We start from the raw sequence: 13,322 nt of genomic DNA, 5'->3' as shown, positions 1-13,322 counted from the left end.
AAAAGGGGATGTGGTAGAGGGAGTCAGTGGTCTGTGGCCTCAGTTGAGGAGGATCAGGAGAAGGATATGGATATGGATATCTCTCTTGATACGGTATCAGCTGGTGAGGACTCAATTTACGATCTAGAGGAGGTAAAAGGGTTTCTGGATCAGACTTTTGGGAAATCTGTCAAATTGGCAGATTATTTTGATGTTGATAAGTTTGTGAGGTCAGCGGTGATGTTACAGAAGACGGTGGGGTTAGACCAGTTGAGTGAGAAGAAGCGGTTTCGCTTGAGGAAATTTGTTACTGCTGTTGCAGCAGCAAAGGGTGGTGGGAAACGTGGTCAGGTTAAGAAAAATTTAAATAATGATGATGATTATGCCTCATAGGGTGTTCTATTCTCTTTGTCTGGTTTTCTCTGTGGTATCTTCTGCTTTTCCTTTGTCTTTTCTATATGGAGGTACTAAGGGTAGGTTCTCTCAACATTAATGGAGGAAGGGACAGGAATAAGAGGGCTTGGGTATTAGAAGTAATAAAACAGAAAAGGCTTAATGTAGTTTTCCTACAGGAGACACATAGTGATGAGGAAAATGCGGCTGACTGGGGTATGTGGTGGGAGGGGCAGCATATACTCAGTCATGGTACTAATTTCAGTGCTGGGGTGGCAATCTTGTTTTCTTCAGGCTTAGGGGTGACTGTGGTATCTACAACAGAGATTGTCAAGGGTCGGGTTTTATTGGTCAAGGTGAATGTTATGGGGTTTTTGTTTGTTTTTTTGAATGTTTATGCACCTAATGAGGGTACAGAGCGTATTGTTGTTTTTGATAAAATAAAGAAACCTTAAGACAGTGTGACCAAGAGGGGTGTATGGTTTTAGGGGGACTGGAACTGTACAGTGGATTTTACTGTTGATCGCACCGCTGAAGAACCTCACCTGCGGTCAGCAATTTGTCTGTCTGGTCTATTAACTGAGTTTGAGCTTTCTGATGTGTGGAGAGTAAGGAATGCAAAAGTTAGGCAGTACACATGGCTAAAAGTTAATGAAGGTCATGTCAGTGCAGCAAGGTTAGACAGGTTGTATGTATCTGAGCAATACTGTAGTAGGGTGGGAAGGTGTGACATTACTCCTGTGGGTTTCTCTGATCACCATATTGTCACTGTTGATATTCACTTGTCCTGTCCACGAAGGTCATCATCTTATTGGTATTTTAATGTTAAATTGTTACATGATGTCATGTTTTGTGAAAGGTTTTTGTTGTTTTGGGAAAAATGGAGGGTTACAAAAGGGAATTTTGAGTCCTTGAGACAATGGTGGGAGGTTGGGAAGGCCCAAATACGATTATTTTGTCAACAGTATACTGCTCTGTCTCGAATTGAAGTTAAAGAGACTATCAGGGCCCTTGAGCAGAACATTAAATCTATTGAATTGAAGTTGCTCACTCAGAATGACCCCGGACTAGTCATGAACTTACAGGACAAGAAACATGAATTGAGGTCGTTTCTGCATGAAAGAGTGAAGGGTGCCTTGATTAGGTCTCGTTTCGCTTCCCTCAAGGATATGGATGCTCCTAGTGCTTTTTTTTTTTACCTAGGACAGTCGACATTGCAACGTAAACAGATGGTCTGCCTTCGTCTCCCTGATGGGAAGGTGACCACGGATGACAGTGAAATGCGTCAACATGCCGTGGATTTCTATTCTGCCCTCTATAAGGCGGAGGATTGTGACTCTCTGTGTACTGAACAGTTGTTACACGGTCTTCCTCAATTGGGACCTGAGCAAAGAGTTGCATTGGACTCTGACATTACACTGCAAGAGCTGTCCACAGCAGTTATGCAGCTCTCAACAGGCCGAGCCCCCTGGCATTGATGGTTTACCATCTGAGTTTTACAAGCACTTTTGGGGGGTCTATTGGGGAGGATTTTTTATGAAGTGGTGTGTGAATCTTTTCATGAGGGCTCTCTTCCTGTATCTTGTCAACGTGCGGTACTTTCACTGTTGCCAAAAAGAGGGATTTGGCTCTCATAAAAATTGGAGACCTGTTGCTTTGCTGTGTGCAGAATATAAAATTGTTTCTAAATGTCTCTCAAACAGGTTGAAAGAGTATCTGGGATTGTTGGTCCACAAGGACCAGTCCTACTGTGTACCTGATCGCTCTATTGTTGACAACTTGTTTCTAATAAGAGATGTTTTGGACATTTGTAAACTGTCTGATGTAAATGTGGGTTTACTTTCTTTGGATCAGGAGAAGGCTTTTGATCGTGTGGACCACCAGTACTTGTTTAAAACAATGAAAGCCTTTGGGGTTGGGGATGTTTTTTTGTCTTGGATGAAGTTACTGTATGCTGGGGCCTCGTGTATGGTGAAGGTGGGGGTGGTTTGAGTTGTCCCATCCCTGTCCAAAGGGGCATCAGGCAGGGATGCCCAATTTCAGGGCAGTTATACAGTCTGGCGATTGAACCAATGCTTTGCTTTTTAAGAGCGAAGCTTACTGGTTTCTCTGTGCCAGGTGTAATGAAGGGTCCCACGATAGCACTGTCTGCGTATGCAGATGACGTGACAGTTTTTATTACAGGGGATGAGGATGTTAGGGTTCTCTCAGACGCCTTAAAGGTGTATGAGGGGCCTCCTCAGCTAGAGTCAATTGGGGAAAGAGTAAGCGCTGTGGGCAGGCCAGCTTCAGATGGGGTCCGCTCCACGGTTACCAGGGGGGCTTCAGTGGGGCAGAGATGGGATGAAGACTTTGGGGGGTTTTTCTAGGCTCCGATGTCTTTCAGAAAAAGAACTGGGAGGGTGTAGTGGAGAAAGTGTGTGCCAGACTGTCAAGATGGAAATGGGTGCTGCCCCAGCTGTCTTATAGGGGAAGGGTACTGGTAGCTAATAACCTAGCTGCCTCTACCCTGTGGCACAGACTAATGATTTTACAGCCACCAAAGGGTCTGATACAAGAGCTTCAGAGGACCCTTGTCAACTTCTTCTGGTCTGGACAACATTGGATTAAAGCTTCAGCCCTGTACCTGCCACTGCACGAGGGTGGGCAAGGCCTGGTGGACATTTCTTCCAGGATCATGGCTTTCCGGCTTCAAGCAGCCCAGAGACTGTTGTACAGTGACGGTTCTAGCTGGGTTGACACAGCCTACGCATTGATGAGGAGAGCGGGCTGTTTGGGCTTAGACAAGCATCTTTTCCTCTTAAAGCTGGAGGGGGTGAGTTGCCTGGCCTGACTCCATTCTATGAGTCTGTTATGCAGGCTTGGAGAGTTCTGGTCAAGTCCCGTAAGGCCTGCACGCCACCAGGGATGTGGCTTTTGAAGAGCCTCTTTTTCACAACACTGCCATCCAGTCCCGTGTTCTGGGTTCCAGCTAGCCTACGTTCATGCCTGTTAGGCATGGGGTGTACTAAGCTGGGTCATCTGATGTGGAACAGGAATAGGTCGTTGGAGGAGCTGGGAGAAAGAGCGGGGATCCGATCGTCTCGCCTACTGAGGAAGGTCGTCGCTGAGGTCTGTGATTCCTTGCCAGTACTTCATCTGCAGTATGTGACTGACACCTCCAATTCTGATCGGTGGAAGGAGGGTCTGGATTATGTGTTCCCTGCACTGATTGTTAGTGCTGCGGCGGGGGCATTCGAGGAGGACGTGGGGATGCTGCTTTCCTTCGATACCCCGGAGCTGGGGGAGTTCAAGGAGGTGGGAAAGAAGGCCATGTACAGAACATGTGTAAAGGTGTCCCATGCCTCTTCCCTGGAAGGGGTAAAATCGACGAGGTGGGCGGGTGTGCTTGGTCCAGGTGCCTCCCCAAAAGGCCGCTGGCGAACACTATGCAAACTGCCTATTGATAAGAGAGGACAGCTGACCTCCAATGGAGGATAATACATGGAGCCATAGCCACCAACATGTATCTGGTACACCTGGATCCTACTGTTGGGGAGGAGTGTCCATTCTGTGCTGAACCTGAAACTCTGGCACATCTGTTTTTTACAGTGTCCCAGGTTGGTCGGGATGATTGACCTGATCACTAACTGGTTCTCAGCGCTGGGAGAGGTTTTCTCTTCCCAACTGTACATATTGGGGCCAAAGTACAGGTTTAGTCAGAAAGCTGTAGTTTTGTTGCTTAATTTTGTGTTAGGGGCAGCAAAATTAGCCATATGGAAGACCCGAAAGAACAGTATTCGGGGACAGGGGTCTGTGGATGTGGTGGGAATGCTGGAGGGAATGGTGGCAGCAAGATTGAGAATTGAGTTTGCCTATTACAAACTGGTCAACAATATTGATCTGTTCATGAGTATATGGGGCATTCAGACGCTGTTGTGTTCAGTTACTGTGGAGGAGGAATTGGAGTTGTGTTTTTAATTGATGTGTAAATACGGTTTTGTATGAGTATTTGTGTGGTGGGCTCCCAGACCCAATAAAGATTATTTAAAACTCAAACTCTCTCTCTCTCTCTCTCTCTTTCTCTCTCTCTCTCTTTCTCTCTTTCTCTCTTTCTCTCTCTCTCTCTCTCTCTCTCTCTCTCTCTCTCTTCTCTCTTTCTCTCTTTCTCTCTCTCTCTCTCTCTCTCTCTCTCTCTCTCTCTCTCTCTCTCTCTCTCTCTCTCTCTCTCTCTCTCTCTCTCTGTGTCTCTCTCTCTTTCCCTCACTCTATCTGAATTTTGATGATATCACTGCAGACAGACAGATGACTGTGGTCATTACCTTGGTCTGATCAGGGGCGGCCATGTTTTGCTAACAGAATTACAGACTCCTCACCTCTATATCGCAATATCACCTGTTATAGGGACATTATGTCTTATAGGTGAACATCTCACAAGGCCATTTGAAAAATAAGCCCCTGTTATGGCAGCATTATATTGTGAGTCTACTCTGTGTGTGTCTGTTAGGGACTTTGGCTGAGTGCCCACCCTATTTAAGCGATATAAATGTGGCTTGGTCTCCCAGGCAGCTGGGACAGGTGAGTCGTGCTGCAGTTCTCTGACAGCTTCGCTAAACCATTAGGAATCACAGATGATGATTGTGTAGGGAAATGGAAAGTGATTAAATGGGAAAGGGTCAGGCCAGTAATTGCTGCCGTTGTCAGGTGGGTACGGTAAGTATCCAGGTGGGTTGAAAATACTCTAATCTACTCACCAATAATGCAGCTAGCATTACCACCGACCATTGAGGTTACATAGCCAATAACGGTGCAGAATGTAAATGATTGTATTTCCTTTTCCAATAAGATGACAACATTTAAATGTTCCTCTTTATTGAATGGACGTGATGGAGTTCTGTGTTTCTTAGCCAATCAGATATCTTCAACCCTATTATACACTGCACTATATCCATGGACACCACAGAGGGATTGGGGAAATCTGCAGTAATTTTAATCTCGTCGTTTAGGGATCAGAAGCAAAATGATCTTTTAGCACCTGCATATCATGAGCATTCGTCCAACTGCATATCAACTGTAGAGGTAGGCCTATAGAGGTTAACTTATGAAGTATTTGAAGCTGGATATTTAGCATGCAGACCCACAATGGCACTATGAATGATAAACTACCACCAGTTGTTTATTGTACAGTAGGAGATGGAACTGCAGCTCTAAAGGATATCAGGACTGTCGTCTCAGAGTAAAATGAGGAGAGGAATCCTTCACTCACTGAGTCAAGCGGATGTCTTGTAATGAGAGAAAAGTCCTTAATTACCCCCCATTACCAGGGAGAAGCTCACAAGACACTAGCTAATGATAGGTGTCCTTGACCTTCATAACCAATCACCAGCTACCACATTTATTAAAAAAGCCAAGCGGGAGAGAGTGAGGGAGAAAGAGTGATTACTAGGTTGAATCATGTTATCTTTAGTATTTGATACATCTGGAAGTAGGAGGAGGAATATGAATGTTTTTAAATGAGTCAGTATAAAACATACTCTCTTTCTGTTTCAAGTGTAGCTGATATCCTGCATGACTAAAAGGACCTTAAAGGACATTCCTTCTTTCAAGGAAATGTACAGAAAATAACTTTTGCACCCAGTTTGACAAAACTTGTCTGAATTGACTGGGGATTGGGACTTATCAATCATGCACCCACAAACACAGACACACATAATATCCCCTCCTCACACACACCTGTTTTAGGATCCCGGCAACCATTTCATGGCCACAGTCGAAGATGACGTGGAACTCCTTCCCTCTCTTCATCTCCTTGAGGAGAGGCTTGGCGTCCTTGGTGTCTGCTGGCAACTGGCGGATCTTCAAGCGGATGTTGTAGCGAGACGGAGCCTTTATGAGCTCCTGTAACCGAATAAGACCTTGAGAGGAAACACAAAGAGACAAAAAAAGGAGTAAGTGTGTGTGTGTGTGTGTGTGTGTGTGTTTGTGTGTGTGTGTGTGCGTGTTTGTGTGTGAGAGAGAGTTAGTTCCGTTGCTGTTACAAACCGTGCAGGGTCCCCATTTTCCAAAGAGAAACTACAAATATGTATCTATGGTAATTGAAGTTATACTCTGTATTCACAGATCGTGTGACATAAAACACTACCTTTCTTTCCTTACATTAATGAAATTTATGACAGTGTTATTTGTTATTTCACAATTGAATCAGAACATTGAACTTAAACTCTGTACAAAAATACATACATGTATCTATGGTAATTGAAGTTATACTCTGTATTCATTTGACTACCTTCGTTTTAATTAGTAGTAGATAAGGAAGCTCCATGAATAGATGTCTAATGTCATTCCAATTTTAATGAAATCCATCCCTCTGTCAAATTGTCTCTTCCATCCTCCTCCTCTCCCTCTTGCTTTCTCTCCCTTCTTTGCACTATCGCACATTTCATTCCACTTCCTTATTTCTTCATATTTGTCTGTATCCCTCCTGTTCTACCACCACCATCTATTTATCTCTCAAAGCTCTGTTTTTTTCTGGCGCCACACTGTATCTTACCAGAGCCAGTACCACAGACCTTGATGCCAGAAGAAAACGGATCACAACAGTATGCATTCCCCTTTGAAAAGGAAACCAAAAAGACATCTATCAATACTCCACCTGACTTTCATCATTCATCACTGATACATTGAATTCACACTCATTATCGATCTGTCTACAGTGCTTCCCCTATGTTCATTTAGCACCGCTGCTAAATTCTTTCCACCGCTGCAAAAACAATGATTTACATGATATATATATTTCTGCAGATACATGCTTTAAAATGGATAGTCGTTGGCTCAATGACTGGAAGTCTATGGGAACAGCTAGCATGTCATTGAGCTAACATTTCAATTCCTACATAGAGATATAAGACAGAGAGCCACTATGGCTGAAGAATTCAGTCAGTCCTTCTGTAAGTCCATTCAATAGTCTGTTCCCTGGTTCAGTACTACATAGACCTGCCACAGTAACAGTCACAGTCACAACCATGTAGTTGTTATTTTCTGCAGCCTGCAGCCATACAGTCAGTCCCCAGCTGGTTGGCCCATGGCATTATTTGTTTACTTCCTGTTTCTACTTGAGCGCACGGCACCATGGGACACCAGCCCAGCTCAGCTCACAGCCTGCTGTTGAGTGTTGCGCAGCAGCCACTTCCCAAGCCTTCATTAAATCACTACTAAATCACTAAATCACTCTGTCGCACACTGATGATGATGCCCCGCGGTGGTGCCCTGTCGCACGCTGATGATGCGTCATTGTCCGTGACAAAGTGGACACAGTAGACACAGTGGAGGGCTGAGGACCTCGCCCACTGTGGGTCACTATTAACTTCATTCATGCACTGCAGAATACACATACGATGAGGCAGAGACAGGAAGCAGTGTAGCTATGGCTACAGACTATGGCTGTGACTGAAATGGCTACCTATTCCTAGTGCACCTATAGTGCATGCCCTGGTCCAAAGTAGTGCACTACAAATTGAATACAGTGCCATTTTAGATGCAGCCTATGAATAAGACCAGCTGGTCTTCTCAATTTTAACAGAAACACTAAGTTAGACTTCATTGCACATCAGCTTGTTTCAAAATGTTCATTACCTGACCATAGGGCTTTGACAACAAGCTAAACTGAGCATCAAAGTTAGTTTAAATAGCTGCTTTGTTGGTGGCCCCAAAGGTCCATGGGGATCACAGTGAATGTTAAGCAGATGGAGGAGCTTGTGAAAAGCGGTTGTTCTTAAATCAGTTAAAGAGTTATGATCGTTTGTTTCAATCCCAATCTATAAATCTGTCAAATATTGAAACGTGCGGTATGTGAATGTGTGTGTGTGTGTGTGTGTGGTGTGTGTGTGTGCATACGTGTGTGATGTTTGAATGTGGTCCAATCTGGCTGGGGTGCTTAGTGTTACGTGAGCTTTCCACTGCAGGAGCAGCGCTCAGTGTTTTACGGTTAGTTAGTTAACATTGATAAAACCACCCTGACACCTCCGACTGCTGCATTTGCTCATCATAAACAACATGTCAGAGTACCGCTTTCTCGCCCTCGCCCTCTCTCTCACACACTTTCCATCTCTCTCTCTCCCCCGCTCACTCTCCATCTCTCTCCATCACTCTCTCTCTTCCTCTTTCTCTCTCAGTCTATCTCTTCCTCTCCCCCCACTCAATCTCTCTCTCCCCTCTTCCTCTCCCCCCTCTCCATCTCCTCTGCTGTCTCCCGTGCTATTCTACCTGGCTGATTCACCCCCCTTCACCACCCCAACTCTCTGCCTGAGACCACAGCAATCCGGAGAGAAAAATATGGAGAGAGGGAGAGGGAAGTGGTGATCTGTATTGACTGTGTCTAATGCCTTGTGACTGCCTGCTCCAGGATCCATATTTAACTCTGCATGAATATTTCATCCACTCAAAGTGTTTATTAGGGGCCGTCAGGGAGTCTCCTGAGCGTAAAACAGAACAGCCCTTAGATTAATATCCTGTGAGGCGAAGACGCAGCAGCAGCAGCAACCCTCTCCTCAAGTATTCCCCTCCAAACTTCCTCAAAGAACCCCTCATAGGGGAAGTGCTTCACTGCAGATCATCCATCAGAGGTAGAGATGTAGCAGTGTGGATCTCAATAGTCTGGTTTCCTGACCTTGTCTCCTTTCCTTTGTCTGCACCAATGTTGAACTACATATAGCGTGTATCTCAATAGTCTAATGGTCTGGTTTCCTGTCCTTGTCTCCTTCCCTTTGCTCTAATGTTGAAATACCTGGGCTCCTTCTCAATTGTCTAAAATTCCATCCTCTCCTCGCCTCCTCAAAGCTTGCATCATTATTGTTTTCACATTTACTATGTTTTCAGATCAGTGCAGATGATGAAGGAAAGGATAGGAGAGGAAGCCACTTTAGCCTATTGTGTGATTCTCCTGGAGGTCTATCTATGGCACAGTGAGTATTGCATGATGGGAAGTGGGAGGCCGGGAAAACGGAGTGAGTGGAGTAATGGCTGCGTGAGTCACACGCCTCTCCAACAATCTGCAGGTCAAGGTTAATGTAGCCCTGTCTGCATCGCCAGCCTTATTTATGTTCCATTAAACGTGTTGAACAAATTGAAAAAAGATTAAAACGTGTTTCCGGTCAAAGGTTTTAATAGTCGTTCAGGAATGTGGAAGGAAGGTCTCTGCTTATAAATTGTGGACCACTTTACTCTATGTATTGAGCTTACAACTGTCATTATAACTAAGGCCTTAAGGAGTTTTCCCTCAGGGAACACCAATGGCCCACACTCTCTCAGTAATGCCTTTACTAAAACCACATTCTTTGCACTCTGCTTCACTAGATGTTAGACAGACGCAACAGACACTACACCAGAAGTGTGCTGCTAACAAATGCTTTCTTCTGTAGCTGCTATGTGTTTGAAGATGGGCGGCCATGTTGTAAGAACACAATGTGGACTCATTAAAGTTAGTTCCCTGGAACATCTGGCCGTCTGTTGCTATGCATGGCGTAGTCGGCACAATAACATCTTGTCAGAGTTCCAAACAGCTGGTGGTCTTTAATTAACACTGCATGTCACCAACAATACTGTCGTGACAGGTTCAATAAAACAATCTTAAAAGTTTACTGGGAAAAAATTGTGAAAGTAGGCTACAAGTACTTTTTTGTCTATTTCTATTTCAAAATTGTTCCTGTTCACTGTAAAAACATCCCATATTAGCAAGATATCTATTTTACTACAGTACCATCAGAGTAATTTGACCCTACTATAAAACAAAGAAAAACAAAAAAAACTATCCAGACCAGCAGAATTCAATAGACAGTAACAGAGAAGCAAAAAGTACAACCAAAGCGATTAAAATCGCTTAGAAAATGCAAATGATCACAGCGTTTATGAAAATGGTGTTTCGCAAGCTACATCATCACAGCAGTACTTATTAACCCGACGCAGCCAAAGCTGAATTATCATGGCACTTAGTAGAACGACAGCTAGCGGGCCTCTCTAAACAATCTGTAGCGTGGTAGTAGAGCGAATGATGGGAATGGTGCGGCTGGTGTATGTTTTCACCCACACACATGAAATTGAAACAGATTACTGAAGGGGTCCTGGGACTCTAGAGCCAATCACTTCCACTCAACTTGACTCAGTCTCAAGCACACTTAAATGTCTCTCAGCCTAAGCAAACACACACACACTGCACACATATGCATGGATGGACACACGCTAGGACGTACGTGCGCACACACAAGGAGACACATTCACAACACCAAAATAAATAGACTAGCAAATCAGAAATGTATTTTCTTCAAATGCCAAATCGTTCCATAAAAAATGGAATTAAATAAAACAACCCCTTTTTGATTACAACGAGGCAATCAGCCACTCCTCTGTAAACATTTAGCTACACTGGGGTTTAGGCTGACCTTTCAACTAACGCAATGAAAAAAATGTCAGGCAGATATGGGTCAAACCCTCACCCATAACAGAATTACACCCATTTGACACAGTAAATTACCTTTTCCTAAGAAGAGTAATGCGGTGAAATGCTGTTTGCGCAATTCAATTATGTTTTTTGTTGTGTTGTTTTTCTATACAGTGTATATATATATATATATATTGTTTTGTTCTTTCATGAAATGCAACCATAGGAATTCTCGAAGGGATCCTGGCTGACAGCTATATAGAGGAAAACAGAGTGAAAACTGAGTGATGGCTATAGAGTGGCTATACAGTGGTGTTGGATGGAGCGGCTGGTCGTTGGGTCGTTAAACCTCTCTTTGCTCTTAGGCACTCCCTCCTCTAGTCTACCACCTCCACGGTTGGTCGGTTGCAGTCTGAGGACGTTGTCATGGAAACCGGGCCATAAACATAGAGCCAGGGTGGTTAAACTGTCACTCTCTCCCTCCTGCCATCAATGAAGGAAGGGGGACTTGGGGGAATATTTATAGGAGTAACCCCTCTAACCCTGCACATTGGGCATCCTACCATCTCCATCTCTCCCTCACTACCCAATACAACTCCAGTGTAACATGACTCCCATAACGTTGGGATGTGTGGCTATGAAAACTACCACCACAACGCAGGATGTAGATGCCATTGCCATTACAAAGTTGAGCTGTTAGAAGAAGGCCATTATGGGTATTGATTTACTTGTATGCACTCTGGTTTATGGAGAAACAGCCCAATGAGAAAGCTGTTTTCTGTTCCACTCTGAGGAAACAGCAGGAGGGCAAGGGGGGTGTGAAGGAAACATGGCTTAGAATAGATGGGTCCCTTCTGAGAGAATTAAATGGCAAAATAGGGGTTCTGATACACTGATTTATCCAATATGTTGGACAATATGTTTTCACACACATAAAAACAGGCAAAGTAAAACAGGCCTACACATTTCCGTGTTTTATAGAGGATTACCTAAACCATTCTGTCACGCCCTGACTCTGGGGACTCCTATTTGTTGAGTCAGGGTGTGTATATTCTATGTTGTGTTGTTCTATGTTATAGGTTCTAGTATGGGTATTTCTATGTTGGCCAGTGTGGTTCCCAATCAGAGGCAGCTGTCGCTCGTTGTCTCTGATTGGGGACCATACTTAGGCAGCCGATTGGCACTAGTGGGTTGTGGGATCTTGTTCCGTGTGAGGTATGTTGTTTGTGTACCTTGGACTTCACATTTCGTTTCTTGTTTTGTCGTTGTGTTTCTAAGTCAAATAAACATGTATGCATATCACGCTGCGCCTTGGTCTGACCCGTTCATGAACGAACGTGACAGAAGATCCCACCAAACGAGGACCAAGCAGCGTGCCCAGGAGGAGCGAATAGCCATTTCACAGGTGGGCAAATTGTGGTCATGGGAAGAGATATTCGCGGGGAAAGGGCCATGGGCGAAGGTAGATGCCCAGGCAGGAGAGGAGCAACGGCAACACAGAGGACGCCGGTCGAGGAGGAAGCCCGAGAGACAGCCCCAATAAAAAATATTTGGGGGGCTAAAAGGGTGGTTGGCGGAGCCTAGCGTTAGAGCAGAGCCAACTCCCCGTACTCACGCGAGGAGGCGTGTGACTGGGCAGGCTCCATGTTATGCGGAGCTACGTACTATGTCGCAAGTGTGCCGGCACAGTCCTGTACGTCCTGTGCTAGCACCACGCACGTGCCGTGCGAAGATGGGCATCCAGCCAGGACGGGGTGTGCCGGCTCAACGCTCCTGGTCTCCAGTACTCCTCCTCGGTCCCGCATATCCTGCGCCGGTTCTACGAGCTGTATCGCCAGTACGCGTGCACAGCCCAGTGCGTCCTGTGCCAGTGCCCCGCACGTGTAGTGCGAAAGTGGGTAGCCAGCCAGGATGGGTTGTGCCAGCTCTCCGCTCCAGACCTCCAGTCCGCCTTCGCAGTCCGGTCCGGCCCGTTCCTGCTCCTCGCACCAAGATAGTGGTGCGCGTCGCCAGCCCGGCCCGGCCCGTTCCTGCTCCTCGCACCAAGCCAGTGGTGCGCGTCGCCAGCCCGGCCCGGCCTGTTCCTGCCCCTCGCACCAAGCCAGTGGTGCGCGTCGCCAGCCGGTCCGGCCTGTTCCTGCTCCTCGCACCAAGCCAGTGGTGCACGTCGCCAGCCCGGCCCGGCCTGTCCCTTCCCTCGCACCAAGCCAGTGGTGCGCTTCGCCAGCCTGGTCCGGCCTGTTCCTGCCCCTCGCACCAAGGCAGTGGTGCGTGTCGCCAGTCCGACCCGGCCTGTTCCTGCTCCTCGCACCAAGCCAGTGGTGCATGTTCCTAGTCCGGGTCGGCCCGTGCCTGCTCCTCGCACCAGACCAGTGGTGAGTGTGTCCAGTCCGGCACGGCCCGTGCCCGTTCCACCGGTGCCTGGTCCGGCTCCAGTCAGCAGCTCCACTCCGGAGCCAGAGCAGTCCGCTCCACCGGGGTCCAGTCCAGATCCGGTCAGCGGCTCCACTCCGGAGCCAGAGCAGTCCACTCCACCGGT

At 46.2% G+C, this 13,322-nt stretch overlaps 1 protein-coding gene across 1 annotated transcript in view; it reads right to left on the bottom strand.

Annotated features, from left to right (window-relative positions):
* LOC121586005 (glutamate receptor ionotropic, kainate 2) overlaps positions 1-13,322 on the bottom strand; it is a 132,066-nt gene that overhangs the window by 101,270 nt on the left and 17,474 nt on the right. The window contains exon 4 of the mRNA XM_045225346.1: positions 6,085-6,266. Coding sequence (XP_045081281.1) covers positions 6,085-6,266 — 182 coding nt within the window. The remainder of the gene's footprint in view (positions 1-6,084; positions 6,267-13,322) is intronic.

Source organism: Coregonus clupeaformis, chromosome 15 (genome assembly GCF_020615455.1).
Source record: "Coregonus clupeaformis isolate EN_2021a chromosome 15, ASM2061545v1, whole genome shotgun sequence".
Lineage (NCBI taxonomy): Eukaryota > Metazoa > Chordata > Actinopteri > Salmoniformes > Salmonidae > Coregonus > Coregonus clupeaformis.
This window is presented reverse-complemented; position numbering and strand designations above follow the sequence as displayed.